The sequence below is a fragment of the Drosophila hydei genome, unplaced genomic scaffold (genome assembly GCF_003285905.1).
Source record: "Drosophila hydei strain 15085-1641.00,03,60 unplaced genomic scaffold, DhydRS2 tig00000149-arrow-pilon, whole genome shotgun sequence".
NCBI lineage: Eukaryota > Metazoa > Arthropoda > Insecta > Diptera > Drosophilidae > Drosophila > Drosophila hydei.
In genome coordinates this window covers 6,270,191-6,296,588 of record NW_022045678.1, presented here as the reverse complement: position 1 = coordinate 6,296,588, position 26,398 = coordinate 6,270,191, and the positions used below count along the sequence as shown (strand labels likewise).

The 26,398-nt window shown below is 36.2% G+C and overlaps 2 protein-coding genes across 5 annotated transcripts; both read right to left on the bottom strand.

Moving 5' to 3' along the window:
- Positions 1 to 6,629: 6,629 nt before the first annotated feature.
- Positions 6,630 to 8,939, bottom strand: LOC111594689 (transcription factor MafB). Its single transcript, XM_023308108.2, has one exon. It carries the CDS (start codon positions 8,627 to 8,629, stop codon positions 7,076 to 7,078), a length of 1,554 nt encoding a protein of 517 aa, XP_023163876.1. The 5' UTR covers positions 8,630 to 8,939; the 3' UTR covers positions 6,630 to 7,075.
- Positions 8,940 to 19,715: 10,776 nt separating this feature from the next.
- On the bottom strand, positions 19,716 to 25,227 carry LOC111594665 (alpha-tocopherol transfer protein). Of its 4 annotated transcripts, none has more exons than XM_023308069.2 (6): positions 25,153 to 25,227; positions 21,284 to 21,449; positions 21,105 to 21,199; positions 20,285 to 20,629; positions 20,049 to 20,227; positions 19,716 to 19,967 (listed from the first exon to the last, which is right to left on the bottom strand). In XM_023308069.2, the coding sequence occupies exons 2-6, from the start codon at positions 21,417 to 21,419 to the stop codon at positions 19,850 to 19,852; spliced, it is 873 nt and encodes a 290-aa protein (XP_023163837.2). In that variant the 5' UTR covers positions 21,420 to 21,449; positions 25,153 to 25,227; the 3' UTR covers positions 19,716 to 19,849. The 4 variants fall into 4 exon arrangements, with proteins under 4 accessions (XP_023163837.2, XP_023163836.2, XP_023163838.2 ...); XM_023308068.2 differs by lacking the exon at positions 25,153 to 25,227 and adding an exon at positions 25,059 to 25,146; XM_023308070.2 differs by lacking the exon at positions 25,153 to 25,227 and adding an exon at positions 24,775 to 24,866.
- Positions 25,228 to 26,398: the final 1,171 nt, after the last annotated feature.

Below are 26,398 nucleotides of genomic sequence, written 5' to 3'. Positions count from 1 at the left end.
AGAAAGTAGACACCTAAATGAAAAAGATATATAGATATGTATATATATATATATATATTATTTTTTGCTCTTTATGATTCTTCTACCATACATAAAATATATATATGTACATAAAAAATGCACATATATATATATATATATATATATATATATAAATGTATATATGTACATAAATGCACCTGCTACTACCTGGTTGCGGCATCAAATTTGGCTGCACAACCTTCTTTGTAGAAGGTTGACCCAAAACGGAGCTCTTAAAGTAAACCAAATGAAAACAACGCCGAGAAACTATTTTTTGGCATGCAATTGGGTTCAATCTTCATATGCGTAGCCAATGAACCGTAGAAAAATCCCCGAATGCAGACTACAAAAAAAGAAAGAGGAAGAGGAACAGAAAGAAAAGAAGTAGCAAAGCCCAAATGTGATTTAATTTATTATTACAAACGTTAAAAGGAGTCCAGATCGAAGGCTTACTCGATTTACGGCAGCGCATCAATACTGAGAAGCGAGCCAAAGGGAGCCGGAGAGGGGTTTGACTGGCAAATGAGTTCCATTTATATCATTGGTCATTACGGAAATTATGCGCGTCTGTCCCGTCCCGGCCTTGCTCGTCTCTGACCCGCACGGAAGCGGCTATAAAGCGATAAAGATACATGGCAAACGGAACTGGATATCGCCTTTGGGGAACGACAACTGTACGAAACAGGAAACAATGTTGATGTCGGGTGCGAACGACCGCCCAATACCCGTCTATGGCCCAAACAGAGGGAGCTGTAAGCTTGGCATTTTGTAACTGAATAGAGATTTCAATAACCAATATACCATTTACTCAGTGGAGAGAAAAAAGTTAGAAATGTTCCAGTTTGAATGACACGGAATAGTCAAGTCGAGTCCAGTCCAGTCCAGTCCAGTTCCGCTCAGTTCAGTTCAGTTCATTGGTTAGGGCAAGTCGTAAAAAACAGCAAAGCAGCCCATCAATAAAAATGCAAGACAATGCCACACAGAATGGGGCGCAACAGAGGCAGAAACAGAGTAAAAAGCATCGAAAACCGTGTCAGACATGGGACCTGACTGAAATGCTCACAAGTGGGTTTATTTTCAATGGGGTTTCTTTTTGCTTTGCTCCAATACAAGATGTCAGCCGAAAATAAGAACATTCAAAAAAAAAAAAAAAAAGAAAAGAAAGTCGAGATAATCGTGCTTTTGACTTGATTTAAGCATTAGATTTAACGTTTGGGTTATACAATAGTTAAACTGTTATACAAGTACATTATGACAGAATCGATTGTGTTTCCACTTCGAAATACCTTATTGAACGATAGACAGGTGTTAAACAGCGTTAAACAATTAGTCAACAAATGTTGCCTTACCCACATTCGTTATATAATCAGCTCAGATATCATGTTTTAATTTTAAACTTTAATTTTAGCTATTTTTCAGAATTTTCCTCTATTTACTGAAAGCTGCGCAGTAACTTCAACGATGCGACATTTGGTCTGCCTCAAGTGCACATTAAACAATAATTATTGAATTCTAATGCAAATCGCTGGCAAAGTCACAGATGCCTGCGGCTAAGGAGTGACTCAAGTGTTGGGCCAGGATGTGCAGGCTGATGGGCGTAGTCAGGGGCAGGACGCAGCTCGTCACAAATGAAATTTATAGACACGACTCAAAGTGACAATGACAATCGAAGAGAGCTCGAGGTCCAGTATAATCACAGCCAAAGGGCGTTAGAGCAACGTGTGCGAGTGTGTGCGGGGGCGGTGACCGGGCAAGTTGTCAACATTTATTACACACACACATGCGGCTCGCACACCTCTTGATTATGCTGCGTACTGTTTTATGCCTGCAGTGCGACGTGTTGACGACTTTGATGAGGTTTGAGTTTTGGGGTTGTTGCGTTTTTGTTGTTGCCCGGCTCATCTTCTACTTTTTATGCCTCAAGTGGACGACGACGCGCTTAAGTGGCTACATGCCACCTACCCCAACCACGTCTCTCCCTCCCACCTCTCTAAAGCACTCCTCGCTGCGTTTTGTCTTAATTCAATCGATAGTTCACACATGTAATCGCATGATTGGGGGCTTCCTGCTTTCTATTCCCAGCCTTTTCTTCTTCTTTGTTGTTGTCTATTTTTATCGTGTTTGCATGCCGCACACGTAGCGGCGACATTGTCTCAGGGTGGTATGCTATGGCGGTGGGCGTGGCTGTGGGGTTGACTTGTTCTGGTATTCCACATTTTTGACTTTAACCTTAAATCGTTAGGATGGCTTCATTTGGCCGCTTCAAGCCGCGAGAGATATTCACACATCAAACTTTCCTCTCTCTTACTTTGTTTTAGCTACTCATTAGGCTAATGAAGCGCTCCACTTGCCTCATTCTGTGGCATACTTCAAAAGCTCATTAGTTCATTAGTTGACGTTTTTCCGGCACAAGTTTGCTGCAAAAATATGCTCGTAAATCTCAGGCATTAGGAGGAGGACAGCAGCTGCAGAGGCAGCAGCATGAAAAAGCAAAATTTATCGCGCCAAAGGACAAGTGCCAAAAAGTTGTAGCCAGCGCTTATCAATCATTGACGTATATGTGATGGGAAAACAGCTAGCAAGGAGAGTTGACTAGACAGAGGGCTATTTACTCCAAAGTTGCTAACGAATACTTGTATAAAAGTTGGCTAAAAACTTTCAATTTGATTGAAAGCAAAAGGTTCCTCGATAATGATTCAAATATTGCGTGTGGCATGTATTGGAAAGGATTTAATTTATATACATTTAATTTATACACAGAGTAAAGATTGTCTGAACAATATTTGGCATAAATTTCGGTTTAGTTTTTAAATAAAGCACCCTGTACCCTGTACTTGCCACGTGGCAAAACCTTCCATTAATGGGCGAGAATTAATAAATTCTCTACCCGCACAGTTTTTGAGCGACGATCACCAAGCTTCGACAGTTCCTTAAATCAGTTCAGGCAGATCCTTATTCATTCATCATTTATTCCATATATTATTATTAATTATCAATAATTCCATTTATTGTTGCATTGCTTCAAGAATTAGTTCATAATAATTATTATTACAACATCTAATGGTTGTTAATTGCTGCTGGCTTTGCTTACGTCAATTTCATCTAAAAACAAAATGTATAAAAAAATAATTAATGAAAAGAAAATGTAAATTGTTATTCGACACTTCCTGCTTGACAGCCAGAGCTAAAGCCAGGCCCAAAACGACAAGCTATAAGCAAGTCAATAATGAAAACCGAATGAAATCTAAATAAAATGGCCAGTTCATTACATATACAATGCATACATATATATATATATATATATATATATATATACATATATATGTACATATATATACATGCATGCAATAAATCAAATTCGACAAAAATTTGAACGCGTAGACGACTTGGTCTCCATTACATAAAGTCGAGCCGATGATGTCCATGGAGTTTTATTTGGGGTTCGCTAGAACACAGGAAATTCATAAAACGTGCAGAAATAATAAATGATAGGAGTCCACGACTAGCTGACACTCTTCACAATCATTCCAGCAATCTAGACGCTCTGTTCTTCAGTGCATAAAGATGTTCAGAAATAAGAATGCACGACTGGCATATACTCTTTGAAGTATTTTGCAACATTTTAACAACGACTAACAAATGCTCTCTACAGACCGACAATAGCTTTATATTTACAGAGTATAAGGTACTGAAATAACCGATCGTAGTGGAGCATACGCCAGTTGGTCAAGCAAAATCAAAATAAACAACTGAAAAGTTTGGCCTGGCATATTCCAAAATATTTTATTAATAAACGAGATCCACATCTTGTCCACTTCACCGAATTACGCGGAGCCTTCAGCCGGGATCTGGCCTGATTTGTTTATAAGCAAGCGACGTTTATGCCTTCTGTTTTTATCCCCGTCTGATTGTTAATAATTGTAATCCAATCCCTCGATCGCCTGCTCTTGCTGCTCTCTGCTGTTGCACATTACGGGCTCAAGTGGTACTCTTTTTTTATTCAATTTGTTTATTGACACAATTTTGGATAGGGTCGGACTTGGACTTGGCATCCGCTAAAGATGCTGAAGCTGGAGCACAGGCTGTAGCCGAGTCGCAATTTGTTTACTTTGACGTATCGAGTTTTGCAACTGTTGCTGGTGGTCGTTCACTTTATGAATTGCCGACAGACCACACAAAAACCCAGTTCCATGAAATCGGTGATCGTTATCATACAGTTATGGATCAACCATACCTTATCGTATGTTGGGGTGTGATGAATATTGTATTGAGTGCATTTCCTTTTGCTTGCAGGTGCTGGCATCTGAGTTAAATATTTCTGAACCTCATTGACAATTTAACACTATATATTCACAGTCTAAGCCAAATTCATTCATAAATATTCACTTTGAGTCTTGAAAGATAAACTTCTTTCAAGTTTTAAATTTAATAAATGCTTAAGCACTTTCAGTAAATAAATAGTTATTATGTTCTTCTTTTGTTACCAACTACAGCTACTATGGGAATGTTGTTATTAATATTAAAATTTCCTATATATCTTATATGCTTAATTTGTTTCAAAGCTGAGTCCAAAAAGCGCCTCTCATTGCATCATTTTACTCATATTTAAGTGCTTCAATTTTGCTTACATATTTATAGGTCTGGCTGTTGCTAATATATTATAACAATATGCCAAAATTCCAATATGTATAAGCCCGAACTGAATCTGAACCTCCAGTTATTATGATTTTATATTTCGAAAAATCATTAAATATATATTATTCACTCTTGACTGTTAAAATTGCAGTTAGGCCGTTGCTGGATAGAAGAACTCTCATAGTTTACCAGAAAGATAATTAATTTGTAATTGATAGACCGCTTATTCCTTATGGAAATCTTGTGATATATACAAAATTAAACTGTAAAAGTTTGTACTGAAAAATAGAATTTGCATTGGCTCAAGTATTTCTGGAGCGTTTAATAAAGTATTTTGAAATTCCTGAAAAAATATGCTTATCAAATTAAAATATATTTTTCGTTTTGAGTTAAGAACACATTGATATGGTTTTATTTTTTGTAATTTTTTTATGTTTGCATTTATTACTAAGTTTTCATTATGCACACTTAAGATCTATTCACAATTGTTGTCGTATTCAGTATCGTATTCTTGAACATGTTTTTCTACTCAATTTTTAGCTTTTATTTTTGACTTTACTTTATTTTTTATAGAGACAAACATCGAATCGTTAAGCTTAGAATTTATACAATTTGCTTTGTATTTACATTGTTTTCTGTAGTAATAGGGCTTCCATTGCATTAATTACATTTATTAGGACTTGGTGTGTTCTTGCTTTAAGTTTAATCAACTGTTTCAAGTGCTTGTGTTTAAAACATAATACAACCTTTAGTTTAAAGTTTATTTTATTGCATTTGCATGGCATTAAAGAAGTTGCTATGGGTGCGGGTGCGGGTTTGAGTGTGGGTGTACGATATGGATACCAAATGAAAGCTTCTGCTATGAAACATGCTACACAGCTATTAAGTCTAACCCTATGTAGTTAAAGGGTATACGATATTTGTTGTTGTTGTTGTTGCTGTCATCGGTCATCTTAATACTAGAAAAAACTAAAGCTAGAACTAATCAACAAATAAGCGTGTGTTACTAACTCGTAATTTGTAATACAATGTTGCGATCGATCGATCGATCGAACGATCTGATTGATCATTAATCAGTAGCTGACAAAAAAGTTTGTTTAATGTTTGAATTACTTTATTTATAATCAATAATTTGAACTATGTGTTCGGGATGTGCGATCTCCACTCTCTCCTGTTTTCTCTCTCTCCCACTAAACGAAAATGATTATCAGCCAAACGTTCGATTTAAATCGATTCGTGTCGTATCGATCAGTAACTTAACAAGAACTTACAAAATTAGTTTGAAAATCTTTTATTGTCACAAATTGAAAGTGAAAATGTTTTTGCATTTCTTTTTGTTTGTTGCTTAAATGAATGTTGAAATTTGTAAATGCATGAAAAATACCATTTTTTGCAGTCGCTAAATAATCCACATGTCCCTCCTGAAATAATCCACATGTGTGAAAAACCTTAATAGTGTGTTATTTCGAATTTGAAAATAATTTTCACGCAGTATGATACAAATTCTGAAAGTGATTTAAGATTGCCTAAAGCTTGTGCTTCATTTAAAAAGTATAATCACAAATACTTTCTGTACCTTGTTTTTCATTGAATTTATAAGAAATTCATCATATATTTAAAGAGTAGTGACAATCAATTTAGAAAAGTCTAGTTCTAAAAAGTTTAAAAGAAGCTGGCGTAAATGAACCTATTATATTTTCCAATAGTGAAAACTAATTTTATTCTAATTTCGTATCCTCATTAAAATTTTATAAAATTTGATTTTTGAAGTATTTATATTGGAGATATTGAAAGATATTTCATTAGAAAAACTATTTTTGAAATGATTTGAGAAACAAGAACAATTTGCTGTACCCGTAAAATAAATGTTAAATGATATTATCAGACATATTTGTAAAGCAGTTGCTGTCTTAATTAAAGTTTGATTGCAAATCATTTAATAGCTATCAAAAATATTTAAAATATTTGTCACGAGAAATTTCTTATGTAGCTTTGTAGTAGAAACGGAGATAAGTTGCAATGTGAAAAGTAACGTGGAAACATTTTAATTGCGCCCATTTATAACATATCTAAATATGATGCAAGTTCCGTTAAAAAGAAAATCTATTTTAATGGAAATTTAGCTAATATGCCTTCTTCTTCACCTGTGAACATTTACTCTTATACATTATATAAAGGGAAATAGAAATGTTGTTGGGAACTCTTTTTCACCTGTGGACTATTTCAAGATGTCATTTACCAGCTCTAATTAGTTGACCACCTGCTGGGGTGGCCACTGCGAACTCGGATGTGGATGCGGATGCGGATGCGAATGCGGATGCGAGTGCGAGTGCGAATGCGAGGCACGATGTTGCTGCGGCTGCTGCAACGGATGCGAGTTATTTGAGGTGGAAGCTGTTGAGGCCGCCGCCAGTTGGCGTCATAGATAAAACTCTGGGGAACTTTGACTGTCCGCACCACCGGCGGCGCCCGTGCTGCTTCTTTGCTGTTGTAGGCGCTGCATTAGACTGTCCCGTTCTTGGCAGACGCGTGAATACTCCAGCTTCAGTCGATGCAGATCCTGATTGAGCTGACGATTGGCCTTTTCCAGTTCGTGACGCTGATGCAGACGTTTGGAGCGGCAGTTCTGTGCATAGCCACGATTCTTGAGAGTCCGACGTTTCTGCTTCAGCCGGACAACCTCTTCGCGTGGGCAACCATGCAGTCGTTTATTTAGCTCCCGAACCGTCAAAGTGGTCAGCATATCATCGTTGATGCAATCCTCGAGCGTGGCATTGCTGTAGGCGCCAGAGCAAGTGTGAGGCGAATTATTGGAGCTCCTCGTCGAGCTGGCCGAGAGCGGGCGATACGGCTGTAGAATCGATCGGACACAACCTCGTGAATTGGAGGCGCTGCTGGCGCCGCTGCTGCTGCCCGCTGAGGGCACATGAGGTCCACAATTGGTGATCGTTGGATACAAATTACTAGGCGGAACACTGACCGGACCCGGACTGCCCGCACAAGAGTTGGCTGAATTTGAATGCATATTAATGGGCAAAGCATGCTCCAGACTATGGAAGTGCGGATGATGAGTGGGATGTTGTGCTTGTGCCATATGCCTGATGGCATGATGATGATGGCTCTGCATCAGTGTATGTCCATGATGATGATGTGCAGCCGCTGCAGCGGCATGCATAGCATACTCCCGCTGCCGTTCCCATTCTTCAGCTTCCTCCTGAGAGCCCGGGCACGCAAGTGGACGCAAGTCCAATGGCTGCTGGTCGGTGCGCATCGAATTGGGCAGCCACATCATCTCCTGGCTAAGACCCACGGTAGCTACATTTGCGCCCGAGTTGCTGTTGCGTCCGGCATGGTAATGATGTGCATATGCCTGACTGGGACAGCTGCTGCTGCCATTTGGAGAGCCCACCACGGGTGGCGTCTCCGGTGGAGTGGAGGGTACACCACCAGGTACCGCTGACGCAGCCACAGCAGCGGCAGCGGCGGCTGCAGCAGCAGCTGCTGTTGCTGTTGTGCCGGACGTGGTATTAACCAGCACCGCTTGTCCGCCCATTGGACCGCCTACATATCCCTCGGGCGGCGGACTGAGTGGCTGTAACCGACGCTCATCCATATGCCACTGATGATGGCCTGAGAAGGAGCGCAGCTTAATGTGCGATACAGATGCCAAGGGTTCAGCACCGGGTACGGGATCCGGCACAGAAATTGGAAGCGGCAAGGGTAGTGGCAGAGGCAACGTTTCCGTTTCATCATCTGCTGGCGGCTCGGCGCTATGAACTGTTGTCCATTTTATCGGCTGAGGCGGGCTGTGATCTTCGCGCTTCACATGCCCGATGGCGGCGGCGGCTGTGGAGGAGATGGTCACAGGTGTTAGGGTTGTCACCGAGCTGTTTGTAGTATTGTTGACGCCCAAATGATCCAAGTTAAAATCCTGCACATATGTGTCGGCTATGGTGGGATCCTCCATTTTCATTGGATCGCCGGTTCACATGCAACTTGATTGTGGGGTGGGGTTGAATACGGGGTATGAGGTGGGTGGGGGCAGCTGTAGTCAACAGTTAACAAGGGGCTCACTCACACACACTGGACACACCTTTTCGTTAGGGGTCACACTGCACTTGACTTTGCTTGGTTTAAGCTCCAAAAATTATTCAAATATCTTTTAAATTTGTTGTCAATTTTGTTAAATTTTGGCGCGCCCGTATTGAATTTTGTTTTCTTATATTTTGTTATTTTGATTATTTTTATTTTTTTGCCGCTCGCTGCGTCCAGTTTCAAAGAGTTAACGGTGGCGACTGAGTCTGAGTCTAGCCGTATGCTCGACTGCAGGGTGGCCCTGGCTGCAGAATGGCCGACGCGCGCATCGTTTCTATAGTGCTAATATGTGTATGTGTATGTGTATGTGTATGTGTACATGTGCCCAAGAGCAACAGCAGTAGCTCCACACGCTGGTAGCTTGCACGCCATTCGCTGTTGAGCTCCTGCTGAAATTGCAAAAGCTTAGCCGCAACAACAACAGCAAGAATTGTGAGTGCGAGAGAGCGAACATTGGGCACCCTTTAACCGTTAAAGTTATTCGCGATTTGCCTTTGGCGCTCTCTCGTGTGCATGTGAGAAAGCCTCTCATTTAGTGCACACTGTCCCGCTGATTAACAAACACTAACGCAATTTGTGTTATTAAGATCATGATCATTTTTAATCTGTTATATTAATATATGTTGAGGGCATAAGTATTTTACATCTTGATTATATTAAGAATTAATAAAATTTTACGAGCGTCAAAGAAACATAATAAAATTTTTATGAGGTAAAAAAATGGAAGTACAAAATTTGCACCTATCACAGTTTTCAATATAACTTAAATGTAAGTTAGTAACTTTTCGTGTAAACTTAACGGTTTGAACAGGAGTAAGCATTCACTCTACTTTCGGTGTCTTTACTCTTTTCTCTTGCCCCACTGTAAAGGAATAACACGAGCACATGGAAAGCTGTGTTTGCTCTCGCTTTTGCAGCTTCGGCTGTGTTTGTCTGATTTCTGTTGACTTCGTCGCTTGTCGTCATTTGCTTTGCTTTTGGTGGTGGCTGTTGTTCGGCTTGTTGTTGTTGTTCTTGAAGTAGGCGTTTTTGAATTGCCGTGGAGCGCATAAAAAACGACACTCACACAGATATATGCTCGGTAAGCATATAGCGTATAGTCCACACATACAAGCTAACCTTATGCTGCCACGGCTCCGCCCACTTGCTGCTGACCATGGCTTGTAAGTGTAGCATGTGTATGTGTGTGTTTGTGTGCGCGCATATTTATGAGAAACTACCACAGAAATTCCTACATAGCCGACTTTCCAGTAGTCTGACAAACGTTTCGGTTGGCGCTTGCATTGGAAATATAGCAGAGCACCAAGCTGTGGAGCATCCTGTAAGGGGCTTCCACTGTTTCAGTTTTCCAGTGCATAAGTCAAAGGGAGATATTTTGGTGTTGATAAGTCGCTCGATTTGTTTTGCTTGGAGCTCACTGCATATACATATGCACACATATATATGTATATGTATATAGGTATGTATGTATATGTAGCAGTATTTGTGTTTGCTTTGGCTTGGCTTGTGCAAAGGATTTTGGACCGAACTGCACAGGTGCATTTTGCTGACTTGACACAAAATTCGGGCGCTGCCTTAGAGTTGGCCGTATTCCTTTTGGACATGGGCGTTGAGTGTTTTTTTCCGCTTGTTATTTTTTATTATTTTTATAATTTTAATTTAATTCCTTTGCTGTGCAAATGTTTTGGATACCTGAAACTAAACAGATTTTATATTTCGGCTATGTATGAATATTGTGAGCTCTTTTATGGTCAAAAACGTTCATGCAACAAGTTTTTTATTATCGACGGGGCTTGTCACAGAGGGACTGTAAATGTGGGCTAACAATTGATTGTTAAAAAGCCAAAAGAAAGTGGCAAGAGAATTGTTTTTAGATATTTGACTTTATTTCTAAGAATGTTTACTTGATATGAAACCTAACACCAAATTATATATCTGTAGAGCTAACAATCATCAAATGTAAGTGACAGCAAGAGCTTATACTGCATCCAGTGAATGAAAAAATAATTCGTAACTATTTTTTATTTTATTTTTTATTCTGCAACAGAAATAAAAATTATTATAACTTAAAGCTTCACGTGACATGATAGCATTATTATAAACTTTTATTAGGTACAATACGTAACAAATTTTGCATTATATTGTAAGGATGTAACTTTGGTAGCTCTCGAAATTGACTTGCAGACAGATTAAAATACAAACGAATAAACTGTTGACCATAGCTAGATTAACTGATAAGAGATAAATATTTTAAGTAGTAGGCCGCGATATCTAAACTTTCTGCATGTCAAATAAGTCAAATTTTATATTCTTTTTCGATGAATAGATTAATTTGCTTCTTCTTTTAAAACGATACCTTAACCCAATTTAGCTTTAATTTAGGAATATACATATATTATAATATGTATGTTTCTTTTTTAATATATCTTATTATTATGATGCCTAATGTAGTAGATATTTAGTAGTCTTTCCTTAGCATTAAGTGACACTTATCTGAGTTTGGTAAACTATCTGTTTAACTACACCCAAATCTGGAGAGCTACAAAAAACTGACCACAAAATCCTTGTATGCGGCTGTTCGAATCTCGAAGCTTACCCTTAGACAAAAAATCACAAAGTCCCAATCCCCGTCCTGATTTCCAGTAGAAGGGGGCCAGAAGCAAGTGTATCCCGCCAGCAGGAAACATAAAACAAAATCAAATCAACTGCCGCCTCGCCCAATTCAAGCACCATATCACACACACTCACACTCACACCCATTCGCCTGCACACACACACTCACACCCACACGCACACACACAGGCACATATAGCTCGCCATTGTCGAGAAGGGGCAGATCCTTTGGGCTTGGATTGCTGTGCCACTGGAGCTTGTCAAAATTAAATTGAACACAATCGAATTATACTCCTTAGCATGCTCCATTTGCTTTTTTTTTTTTGTCGAATACCCTGTAATATTGTTGACATATGTAATATATAAAAAATAGAAATATAAAAAATATTGATTTTAATCTCAACTATAGTATCTCCCTTATTTGGTCTAATTTTAAACGTAAAGAAGCAACGGATTGCTTATTCGTATAAAAATATATGAGGCAAATCATGTCTATAACAATTTGAGTTAAAATATCTCTAAGAAAGTATCTCACTGTTAAATTCGGCGCCTTCAAAATGTATTGTGGGAAAAATATGTGAAACGCAGACTTTTAAATAAATTTTGATTTATCGCATATTGATCGAGTTTTATACAACTGTTAATTTAGAACATATTTTATTATTACTTCTTTATTACAGGGCATCATGCAGTCGACTCCCACTCCACTACTGCTATGTTTATCGTGTTTTTTTTTTTGTTCCTCATTTGGCTCCGACTGTCTCGACTCTTGCGTTCAGGCTGCTGTGATTTAAACGTTGCGGTTTGCAATGTGGACGAGAGTCAACATTTATTTCGGATTCGGATAGACAACAACAACAAATGATGCACTTAGCCATATTAAAAAGGGTTAAAGGTGTGCAAATATTTGCTAGCGGCCAATTAAAATATTTTAATAATCAGCGGAAGCTGAAGCGAGTCGGACTGACTAACGGAGGCTAACGAGGCCAAGCAGGTGGCAGGTGGCAGGCGGCAAGCGGCAAGCGGGCAGGCGCCAGGACACGTGTGCCCTTTTAAAGGAAAGGGAAAAGGAACTGGATGAGACGGCAATCGTGAGCTTTTGTTCTTTTATTTACTTTTAGCCCTCATGCCGAAAAGTATGCTGCGTTTTTTATTGAAGTTCATTCGCAACTAATTCGCGGCTTAAGTGCTGCGACTTTTTCTATTGACTTAGACCTGAAACTAGAGATGTGTGCGTGAGGTACTGCATACACGAATACAAAACAACATTTCGAGCAAAGAGTAACACGTAAAATTATAAAATTGGGCAACCCTAAAATATGCGATACACGATTTTCGATAATTAATCAAGCATATACGATGTACTATAATGAATCTAATCATATATTATATAAGAATTCTATTTTTATTTTAAGGCATTTGTAGTCGTGCTTTTTCGTGTCTCGAAACAAACTTATATTGAACTAAATTCTATTGTAAGCGTGAACAAATATTTCAAAAGTATACGATAGTTGACAAATATACTATATAAGCGATATGAATCATATTTGCCATTTAATATAATGCCGTAGATTAATTCGTGATTCATATAATTCTGTCTGTCGTGTCGCTTCCTGCCCCGCCACTCATCCCATTTGTATGCCCCATTTGCAGATGTACGTGGTTCTGTTGTAGCCATTGTCATGAGCTATATTCAGTCAAATATTTGCATGACGAGTCCTTTTCAATTGCATTTCAATTGATTCCCGCATATTATGTGAAATGTTTATTACGCCGGATTAGGCAGCATTAAAAGCGCATAGTTCTCCTCTTCCCTGCTCCGGCTGGATCTTTACTCTGCCATATGATGTGATTGATTCTCAGCCAGTCAACCACACAAACACGTGCACACGCAGGGACCCTCGCTTCATCTCCTGGAGTGCACTTTAAACATGGCGAAACATCGTGTTTTATCACAAATAATTTCTGGTAAATCAACAGAAAATCGATTGACAGTGTTGACAGCGACTGAAGCATAATAAAAAAAGATGTATCCTTGCCTCCTTCTCCTTGCAAGCCCGCCTTTCGTTCCTCTTCTATCCACGTGAACTGCAGCCAGCGGGTTGACTCGACGGGGCGGATTTAATCAGAAGGAATGTGAGGGATGCGCATGAAACGAGGAAATCGATATCAAGTGAATTTATCCAAATATACGCGCTTGGCCTAGCAGCTGTGTCGCATACTCAAGATCTAAATAACTGTTTAACTGTTATACCCAGCTTGAGAATCTATCATACTGGTCTCATGCAATTTTTGACAAGACAGTTATAGCTAGTTATACGGAAGTTTAATAACCTTTGCAGGTGTTATATACAAACTAAGATACGTTTTTTTCAAATTGCAATAAGGCAATGCTTAAACCGAGTTTGGAACCTGGCTTTAATAAGAATACGAATTGTCAAGCTACTGGAATACTGTAGTCTGTATCTCCCTCTCTTAGCAACACCCAGCTAAGATGCAAACTCCCTCGGATAATATAATATTTACAAGCTCTAAGCTTCACAGTAGGATGTTGCCTCGTCCTGCCTGATGGATTATAATAAAGATTGTCTCATTTAGACTGATAACTCTTCGCCACACCTGACGGATATCACATTGCTTTACTTAGAGGGATAACTCATAGTCAAGCTGACACAAGAATTTCTTATTTTTAGGGATAAAATAGTGCGCTTCGAGCGCCCAACCGAAATATTCGTTTCTCATATGAACTCTCACTAAGCCAAATTTTGCTGGCTTACTCTTTCTCAAATATATGTTTGCATCTATGTAATATGTACGCAGAAGAAGCAGTGCACGAAAATTGAAATGTGTTCAACAAGAGGTCCATTTGTATAAAAAATCATGAAAGACATTATCTACTTAGTTGTGAATTTTAAGAAAATATGAATAATATATTTACAAATATATGTATATTCATATATTTGAGAGAGCACAGAGTGCAGAGTAAATAAAAATAAATGGAGCATACTAGGATTTCAAATAAGAAATCGAACATTTCGGTAAAGAGCTCGAAGCGCAGTAATGTCCCATATTTTTGTACATCGAGCCTGACAGTTAAGTAATCCGAGTAGAAAAGAGTTAAGTAATCATTAGGATCATATTTTATGTTTTGAAAAAGTTTGTATTAGATATTCCATCTGCATGTTGCATGTTGTTGTACTTCTTTTCATGTCATTAGTGAAACAAGCCCTCACCTCTGCTAAAAGCCTCAACTACATGAACAAAAAGTTTTGTATTACATCTCATCATCCAATACTCTAGCAACAGCAAACTAGAAAAACATTTACAATTGCAAATTATAGAAAAAGCGACATTTTATATAAAAACAATATAAATATAAATAAATATTGCAATGTTTCATGATAATACTTGTACTGGTTCTTGTAGACTATTATTAAGGGGCTTTACTCACTAGTGCAAGCTCTAATGCTCACCAAATCTATATCACTAAATCTAAATGTAGTACCTCTATCTCCAGAGAACTTGCTTTTATTACATGGCCAACTGTACAATTTAATCCGAGATTCTCTACATGCATTTACCATCTCTTGACTGGACGTCAAAATTGACGAATTGTAAAAAGGACACCAGTAATGAACCATCTCAGATCCATTTTAGTGCACAAAACCTTCAGCAATTCAACAAGTGCTTAAGTTGCTAACTCGTAAGGAAGATAACTGGCCTTGGCAGATGATAACATGAAGTCTATTGCTGATGTGGAGCAAAGGTAGAAGTACATCGGGTATTCGTAAGGGAATATAACGTTCCTATTAGATTGTAGACTTATTTTCCAACTGCGATGCTTATTTCAAATTTTCATCAAAGACCACATGAGCCAATAAGTCTATGACGCTCTCACTTAGAATAAGTTCGCCTAAAATACCGCATTAGCGGCATCCCCGGCACATATTAAAAGGATTATAATTTTATCAATCCATTCTCTCAATAATAAACATTCTGCGACAGAATAAAAGCAAATAAGTTAGATCTCATTTTGAATCATCCACAAAGTGATTCGCACTCTTCCGTTGGATCGTTCCAGGTTTATCTGCTGTTATATTACATGCATCATGAAAACAGGTAACACTCCACAGTAATGACACAAACTTATCTTCTTTTATTGTTAATTCCAAAATTGTCCTCACGCCTGATATTACGGTTTATGTCAAACGTAATCGCCTTCAATTGTGATTAAATATGTAAAGTAGGTAAATATATGGATTGATCTCTTCGCAGCCCAAGCCATCCGGTTACGTAATATTATTGTTAACAAATTTGTTTATTGTCTAGTATACGACAGATTGCAAATAAAAACAGCAATTAAAAAAAATGTGATTATAATTTGCTTCTGGTTTGTATAATTCAATTTAAACCAACTCAACGACTGTCAATGTTAACCATAAACGCGAGCAAAGTTGAAACTGCTGTCTCTTCGAGGTTAATTTTTCTGCACTGCGTAGGCAACGGCGTCAAACAACTTGCAAATACTTCATATAAGTTTCCCAACTCTGAAGATATATATGTATATATACTGATGAATAGTTTTGCGCTTATGTATCCGCAGTTTCAAACTTAGGCCATAACTAACTGTTATGCCACACTCTCTTTCAACTGGTAAATGTCACTAAAGTTGCTATTATTCTGTTATAATAATGTGTCTCAAATAAATTTAACTATTCTATGTGTGCCTTAAGCTCTACAGCTTTAGTTATTAAGTAACTCTTATAATTATTGTCTCTCATTCTACACAATACTGTCATATATTACAATAATATGATATGTAAAAAATAAACTGTTATCTTAGTTTGCTTGTATACTAGTATAACAGGTGATAAACTATTATACCAGTATAAGATTCACATATCTAACGGCTTAGCTCATAAGTTTATTTATGCAAGCCAACAAGCCGAGCTTCAATGTTTATAAACAAATCTTATAATACCGTAATACTGTTTACTTAAATTAATATACTTAGATTAACAGATACGGCTGTAATTTCTTAACATTGGTTGAACAACTGTTATACATATAAATGAAACTGAAAATGAAAATGAAAAAATGAAAACAGATTATTTTAAATTCAAATGAATTATTTAATAACGTATTTGAACTTAATCGGTTATCTGTTTTATGCTAGGAAATAGAGTGCTTTGTTTCAAAGTTGGTAACTGTATGAGCCCACTCTTCGAGTAAACTTTCTTTTTCGGCTACGATACGCAACAAGTTTTTAGATATTTTAACAGACATTGCTTGGGAGCTTAACCCTAACCATTGCTGCCACACTTCAAAATTAGCCATATTAAACAAGGGCCACATTTATGGGCGTTACCCAGCTGTCAATCTGTCAGTTGACTCTGACATTTGAACGCTGTGTACCTGACCTTTTCATACACACGAATAGAAAGAGACCGAGAGGGCGACAGAGAGAGAGTGAGAGAGAAATAGAGTGAGAGGGGGAGCTGTGCTTAGAGGGTTGACAACCCTAAACTGTGTGCGTGTGTGCTTTGCGCTTTTGTAATTGTTTCCTAATGAGCTCTATAACAACTCGTCAACCCGGCTCAGCGCTCAACCCTCAATCTATACCCGCTACGCCGCTCGAGCCATCCATCAAGCAATGTCGTTGGTTATCATCGGGCGCCGTTTATCATTCACTCATTGGCAAAGAATACAACAAAAGACAATAAATTATGGCCAGCGATTTGTAAACAACAAGAAGTCAGACAAACTGACCTCGGCTCAGGGTATACTCGAATATAGACCCTGAATCGTCCCATAAATAAACTGCTGGCCAAATATAATTGAAATATTTGCTGTCAATGTGTTGACTTCCGCTCCGGCTGTAGCTCCGGTTATGGCCCTGGCTACAGTAACGGTCTTCCTCTCACCCGGAGGCGAAGGTGTAAACTGTATAAATGGCGGCTCGTTATGGCCCTGGTTAACCCACACACACACACACACACCCAGATAGTCTGCATCAGCGTCCTCATCGATGCTTGATAAATGTTCGGAAATATATCTCTTTACAGCTGCTCTATACTTTGGCTGTGTACAAGTCCTGTGCGTGGCCAAGAAATCATTATGGCTTAACGTGGAATTAAGTTATAAAAGCGGTTTAACGAAGAGTAATTCAATGAGGTTGTTTTCATATTGCATTTCGGATTTTTATCTTAGTTAAGAACATGGACTTACATGGACATGGACTTACAATAGACTAATCCTATAAAAATACAAGTTATAATAATAAATTAGAATTAGAATATTATAAGCATTCAAGTTCAATCTATTATGAATTATGGTCATTTTAATTTTCAATCATTAAAAAAATATTTTGTTACGGTTTTTCTGACTAGGTAGATATATATTTATATATATATATATATATTATATTTATATATTTATATATATATATATATATATATATATATATATATATATTTCAATATATAGTCAAACAGCTCATAGACAAAACGAAATGTTCTCTTTAATGTTTTTAATATTAATATTTTTCGGTTCGTTTAGAATTTTGAGGAATATAAAAAAGGAAATGTATGTGCAATTATCGGTGGGAATACCGTTTATATGACAATGTTTTTTCAGCAAGTTAGACTATGTAGTCTTTTACAGCCCTATTAGACATGTGTATAATTGAAGCAGAGTTCCATTGACTATATTCAATCTCTTCTTTAAGAAACTTTCGAGTCAACTTTTTCGTATATGTATGTGACATATGCTGTTTGGAATAAGACACGCTTTCCCCTGCTCCAAATACCCTTCTTTTACCCACCGCCTCTCCTATTGGCGATAAAATACAAATAAATTTTGGTGTTCGGCAGCCATAAATTATATTCAGTTCAGCCTGAGCACACGTGTTACACAGAGCTGAGCTAATAACGGGACAGTGTCCGTCTATATACCCCACCCTGCCCCTTAGATGTAGGCTATGTTTTCTATCTGTTCTTTCTCTCTCTCTCTGCCATGTTGTGTTTTTTTGGCTACAGTTCCCCTATAAATATTTGCGCAATAAATTTTTTAATCTTGTCGCTTTAATCGTCCAAATGGCGCACACATAGAGATTATATCCGGGGCTCAAGTCCGGCGACCCCTTGGCACCAAAATCAATTTCACTATCGTTTGACCATTGTCTATGGGTGGGGTCAAATGAGGGATCGACTTTTTTACTAGCTAGCTTCCGCCTAAAAAATTCAATAAAAAACAACATATATACACACATATATATATATATATATATATATATATATGTATGTTTTTATGTGTATATGTACACATATATTAAGCATATTTGTGAGGCGCAAAAATATTTATGTGCTGTGCTGCATTTTATGCGTTGTCCAACACTCAATTACCATAACGGCAAATCACAGCCAGCACTGTCCATCTCGCTCTAACGCATTTTTGCATATAAAACACATAAAACGAACATGTCGTAGAGAATTGTTCACGATTTCTTGACCGGAACCAATTTTCAATATGGACTGGTTTCCTCATGTCATTTTCTCGATTCCCTGTTGTTGTTGCTGCCATTTTTTTGGTTAGCAAATGTGCCGCGCATTAAATTTTATAGCATATGCCAGTCCTAACCTCAAAGTGTTTGTGCTGCCTTAACCTCAAAATTGTTATTTGCACATTTTGATTAATATATGCTGAGCAATCCAGGAGCTAATAAGATAAATTCTGAATGCTTAAAGGGTGCTTAAATTAGACAAATTGTGTCTGCGCCGAGGGTAGAAAATATTAATAGATAACTTTAAATATAATATTATATATAATATAATTAAATATAATATATATTAAATATAATATTATTAAAAATAATATATATTAAATATAATATTATTAAAGCTAATTATTTTTAATTTAAATAATAGAGTTTCTGTTGCCACCACCCAAAATTTTATACATTAAGGACATTGTACCAACGAGTAAATGTTTCAAATTTCAGTTTCTGGTTGCAATAGCAAAGAGATTGGGATAGACGAACGGACAGACATTGCACAAAACCAATATACTCTTTTCAGTTCTTGAACGAGTATAAAAGTATAAACTTGATACTCAGTAGTTTTAGGAAATAGTTCATGACATAATATAACCAAGCGACTACAATCAAACTGCAGTAGCACATGAGATATAGTAATTATCGACTTGACACTCCTTATGGAAAAATCTTTACATTTTATAAGAGAGGCAAATTTTTTGCGTTTATAGATAGGTGGATAAACCAGTTACTGATATACTCTTGTCACTATAAAAAACTGGTTGTATTAATATATATATTTATACATGTATTTTCGACATATTGTGTTTTTATTTTATATATTTAAAAAAATGCACAAATCAACCAATGAGTATCTCACAATTAAAAGGAGCTTTTATCAAGAAGGGCACCTGCTTCCTTAAGTCTTTAAAAATATCCAAGTGAACCAGTGTGTTAATCAAAGATAAAGCCCAATTGCTCCATATCCTTTTGAATTTCGCTTTCCGCGCACTGCTGCTCCAGCATATCCAACCAAAGTGTATACAGATAATCCTCATGCAGTCCGCCATAGCTAAGGATTAGATGTAACATATTTATAAATATAAATGAAGTTCAGTTTTGGGTAAATTTGTAAAGCTAATGAAGAACACACCGCTTGGGCAGATGCTCCGGATAAATATGTTTGTGCAAAGAACTCATATCGCTGCCATGTATATAGAGCTTTTCTCGCATGGAGGCATTGAGAAAAGGCTTGAAGATCTTAAACGCCGCATTGAAGAGCCAGTTTTGATTTACTATATGTAGAGCTGCCGTACGTATGGGCATGGAGGTCTACAATGTAGAAAAGGGGATGAGGCTAATGTGAAGTATTCTAAAACTCTCACTTACTACTAGTAATGCAATCATTTTCTGTGCCACACTGGGACTCAGGTGCAGCATATGCTCCAGTCCTAGATCCTTTAAGTCAAATATGGCCACACCACCCATTATCTGCGAGATGGGCTCAAGGGAACCTAATTCTTGTAGAATTATAGTTGCGCGAAATATGTCGTCTACAGTCACGCGATTTGGTCGCCAGCAGCCGAAACGATAGATCAGTATGCGATGTCCCAATTGATCGCGATATGGCGTCACAGTCAATATATTCTCATCGCCCAGATGACGTAAATCCATGGGACGCACCTTCTCATAGAATCTTTTATTGTCCTCGCGAAATTTGTAGTAGTTGCAAAGCTGTATTAGGAGAACCAGATACACAGATTAATAGAAAGTATGACCAATCCTTGAATAAAAAATAAATTAATTAAATATTGAAATCTAATCCTATCACTTATGGCTTCCTTGTGAATTACCATCAGAAAAGAACTTTTGTGTTGTATGTTTTTTTTTTATAGTCATTGCCTATACTATTTACTAAATAATTACAATAAAAAATTAAACATCGTATTTCTTTGAACTTACGCTTTCCGTTTTCCAATTATCATCAATCACCGAATCGCCCTTTTAACTAGTTAATAATTATTATGAAGAAATTTCCATCAATTCTTTTTAGCACTCTCAGATCGTTATTATCCGCGTATTATAATTCACCTAAAATTCTGTGTTTACTATGTACTATATGAATATGTTACATTCCAGCTCATGTGATCTGCTTCATCCACTGACCATCAATCACTCAATCATTTTGCCATTCCCTAGGTAAACTCACCAATTTATAGCTAGCTCCTATTTTCCAATAGCGCGCACGCAGAAACTTTTCCAGATACTTATCATCGTTCCGATGGGGCAGACAGTTCTTTTGTTCTATTGAAGACCAATTTTGTGTAAGTAGTGGAGATATATTCTTAATTAGGTATATTTGTATACATGCACCATTTATATACACACCTAATATATGATTGCGAAATTGTTCGATTTGCTGCTGCTTGGTCTTCGGGCATTCTCCTTGCTTCTCAGCTATGAGACGTATGTTCTCTGGTATTTCCTCCTCCGTAATGTTCAATTTGTGCTCAATGGCAGGCATGTTACGAACACTGCTTCTCTCAGCTGCTGCCTGTGAGAAGAGAAGGCGTTCAAGAGAGAGAGATTTGTCAGAGATGAGCCACTTGATGAGATGAGATACTTTTGTATATCTTATGTAAGATATGTATATGTAATATTTGGTATGTTTAGTGATTTTTCTATTTAATTCGTTAAGTAAAAATTTGTAGACAGAAGCTGTAGTTATAACTTTGATTTTTTCAGAATTTACATAATAAATATAATTTAAACTCTTTAGATAGTTTAAAAATATTAATTAATAATCTTTATAAGCTTGCAAATTAATGCAGTCAAATATTATGAAATAGATTTAATTAAAACTAATCGTTTTGTTAAGATAAATAATACACTTTCAAGGCTTACTTAAATGTTGCTTGGCTACATATTGCTAAGGCAACATTGTGCTAAACTCTCACGCAGCCAACTCTAAATCAAATGTTGCAACATTTAAGTTTTTCATAGTTTCAATGTTGCTGAACTCTTACGTGGTTATTGCTTAATGTAGCTGAGAATGAATGTTGCTAAGCTCTCATAAAGCCATAACCATTTGACAAGCCTAGCAACACTTCCCTTAAACGTTGCTAAGCTGGAATGTTGCTGAACTATTCCGCGGTTATCTCTAAAATAATTCTTGCTGTGAAATGTTGCGAACTAAATGTTGCTATCACTAAATATTAAATGCGTTTTCGTTGAATTTTATGATCGTTCATTTTGATTAAAATCAAACTTGAATCACATATCGCGAAGTAATTTAGTTTTTTTAACAGCATTAATTAGCTACACGTTATGCCATAGAACGATATATATATATATATATATATATATATATATATATATATATATATATATGTTTTATCCTCACGTCATTCATTGTGAGCAACATTTTGCTTGTCATTGGAACTCAAGTTGCAGTGCCGCTCGCAATTAAGCATGACAGTAGCACAGGGAAGCTCGAATTAAAGTAGAGTTACGTATCCTCATTCTGTGTGATTGGTCGCACAGTATATCGATTATATTATTAAATAGTTCCGTCCTGTAGTTTCTGTACGACTTGTAGGTATTTACTCTATGGAACTTAATGCTTATGAGCGAATTCACTTCTTTAGTTTACTTAAACTATGAACAATTTAGTAAGTCCCTTACCATATTTTGATATTAATTTTCTATGCTTTTAATCGTTGAGCTACATTCGACTTCAAACTGAATCTTCAAACTGAACCCAACGTATTGGATTAAATACGTGCAATCCCATGCAATATTTATAAATACAAATAAGAGCGAAGTACGCGATAACGAAATGAGGCAGCGTCAACGACAACGACGTCGACATCGATTATCGCTTTAACCCAGTCCAACAAAATCTCTTCCTGAACCCGGGCGAACTCAATTGCTCAACAACCCTGATAAGAAGGGCCTATGATGTCTCTCCAAATTTTTAATATACATATGTATATATGTAAATATTTATGGAATATTACTCTGATCGCCTTCGAGCACGTAGTAAATATTTCGCGTTAAAGTGCCATATTTACACCAAGTTAAAAATGAACTCGAACTGTTTTACATTGCAAATTGCATTTGGCTAGTGTTTGCATTAGCTAGAGTAAATAACAACTCCGATTGGTGAAAACACAGGTAATGAGGGTCTTGCATTTTTTATTATATGTGAATACCCTGAACCCATTAAAAATCGGAATGAATACTCTGAATAGTTTGATTTTGTTAAAATTTATATAATGCATGCAAGTCAGGAGCTAGAGACTTCAAGCTTTTCTTTGTTTGTTTCAAAAAATTGATAACTATTTTCGTTTCAATGTTATCACTCAACAAATACCGCAGTTGAATTATTTAATTATATCCCGTACGTAAGCCAGAGTCTCACAAATTTCCATTAATTTTTTTATATAAACATATTTTAGAGTCTCAAAATTTTGTATTTAGTTCACTGTATATTTTATACAGCGTTGATTTCTGTTATGTATTTTGGTCCGGCAACAAATATCCTCAAATTCTTTCACCTTAACTTAAGTCGCAAATAGCCAATATGTGAAAGAGTTTGCATTTTAGAGTAAGGTGACAAGATTTCCTATAGAATATGTAGATCATATGCTGAAAATTTCGTAGACAATGAGGTTCGAACCTTTGTAATGTCGGTTTTTATTTATTTTTTTTATTACTCAATACAAACTAAAAATATTCAAAAACGCAGATAGAACAGGGTTCAGTGTATTTCATAGTCGGGTACCTCCGACTAGAGCTATCTTGTTTGTTTACGCAGAAATTGTGTTGGTTTTGAGCAATTGATACGATCTAATCGTCTATTTGATTTTTCACAGATCTCCTTAATACTTGGAAAGAAATCATCAAACTAAGCGAACACAATGGGAAAAACGACATAAAAGCTGCATAGTGTTTTTCAAAAAATAATGTTAGTTTAACAAATTTACTAATTTCGTATTGAGTTTATAGCGATCCCACATATGCATAGAGACATGCTGTGGAATTAGTTTAAAACGCAAATCAGTTGGTGTTTATGATATCTACTTATTGAACTCTCGAATATAATACCCTTACTTATCTTAAAAGAACAAAAGCTCTTGTCAGGAGTACCAGACCAAAATGAAACCATGAAACTCCATTTCTGAACATACTAAATATCTCGTGTCTATGCATACACACACAAAATGGAAAACAATGAACACGCTCACATATATTAATGTATAAATATAAATATATTTGCGACTACTTACAATGGCATTGAATAATTAATTATTTTATTAATATTTATAATTGTCTTTTTTAACCCGAAACTCAATAAATGTATCTTCTAGCCGGGTACTTCCGACCTGAGCACTAGTAACTGTTTATAATAATAAAGCTATAAGTCATAAGAAGTTCATAATTCTTAATATATCTTTGGTAGCTAATTTCCGTTTGGATAATTATGTTTTATTATTTTTAAGCTACAATTTTAAATTAAAAAATAAAATAAGTAAATAAAAACTTTCTTTCTTTTCAATAATTTTTGGGCTGATCCAATTTTAAAAGTTTTTAAAGGCTACGTTTTATTACATTCTTCAGTTAGAATTTAAAAACCTGTTTTTTTTTATTTATTTTGTTTTTTAATATCGTACTTATAGAAAGCAAAATCAACTTTTCGAAATTAGAAAACTTTCTTTTCCTCTTAATTTTTAACTCAAACAATTCTGAACACCATTGTGACAAAGCAAAGATCAAAAGCTTAAAGATCACATTCATTATTTTGTAGTACAACACGAAACAAAAAAATACAACAAATATCGAATACGTGATGATTTGCTTGTTTGTTATTTTCGTACATTATTAAGTTACAAGTCCATGTCACAGGTTCAAATCGCAAATATTGACTGGCGCGCCTAATTGTTAATGTTCTTAAGTGAACTAAAATGCATTTCGAAACAAAGTTCAAGTGCACAAAAGTCGTTACTCTGACAATGATTTGTTAATTGTGTTAAATAAAACAATACTGATTGTAAAAATTCATAATTAATTTGACAACTTCTGTTATATATTACACATGTTTTAGACCAGTTTAACTAGACAAACATAGTTTCTTTAAATAATTGTTAAAATTAAGTAGTACCAATCAAATATTTGTAGAAATTTGTATTGTTTTCAGTTATTGCCACTTATCACGCACAACAGATCATCCAATATTTATACTTTATTATAATTACTTTATACTCTAAATCGTTATTTAAGCGAAGCAACTGACAATGCGAAATTTTGCATTAACACTGACTCAAAGATCGTCTAGAACAAAACGTTTTATTCACCTAGCACTCTAAAAGAGACTCAGAAAAACCCGATTTCATGCCTGGCAACGAGTTAAATTAAAATCATCAAGTTCTATGTGTTGTAAAAAAGCACACAATGCAACGAAAATAATATACTCTATAGTAATTATAAAAAAAAAGTAAATATATAAAACTATATCAACTTCTTACGATAAATTATATTTTAAAATAATTTCATTAAAACTCGTAAAACATTAAATTTACTATATACTATAATTATAAAAACTCTGTTTTCTCAACTAATGATATAAGAACATTGTAAGCTAAACTAGAACTATGAACTAAAGTTTCGCTTAGTGACATTAGCTCGGTGTTAGGGTGACTGCATGTTAAATAAATGCCAGTGAGAGTGAAAATAATGCATATATATAAATATATACATGTATATGGATATATATATATATACTGCCATTAGCTGGCAATAAGTCGGGAGGCTAAAGATGGAGGCCAGAACCTGATGATGATGTTTCTCATGCAACTGTGTATGTCTTGTAATAAAAGATGCTGTACAAGTTCAATGAGCTTTAATGACGTCACGTAAGTAAAAAAAATACAGCTGAGTAACTGTCATAAATGGTTGCTTACAAGTTCTGCAGCTCTTATTACTTAAAAATGTTTCAAGGCCCATCGCACATCTCTGATGAATATAAACAAAAGAGAAAAACGAGTTCCAGTTGCAAGTGCAACAAACCTTTCTGTTATCGTTGGTCAAGGTTAACTGAAAAACTAGTTTTTTGTTTAGCCGGCCAAGTCTTTTATAGCCGCATGTTTCGGATAATTTGCATTAATCAAGCATTAAATTTTCCAAGCATAATTTTCCGCAATTACCGATAGCAGGCTAATTAAACCATAATTATTTTGAGTAAAATATATTTTATCGTTTAAAAATAAATAAAATTTAAATACTTAAACGTTGAAGCAGAAAAAAATAATAAGTTTAAAGTAAAACAAATCTTTGGTAAAAGTATATAATTTAAATATAACCGCCACACATTAATAGGGACTATGGCGTTTATTTTCAATATTTAAAAAATATATATCAACCAAATGGCAACATTCGTGAATTGCTTTGGCTGGTACAGTACAAATTTAGAATTATCCTAGGTCTGGCAGCATTCGCCAAAAT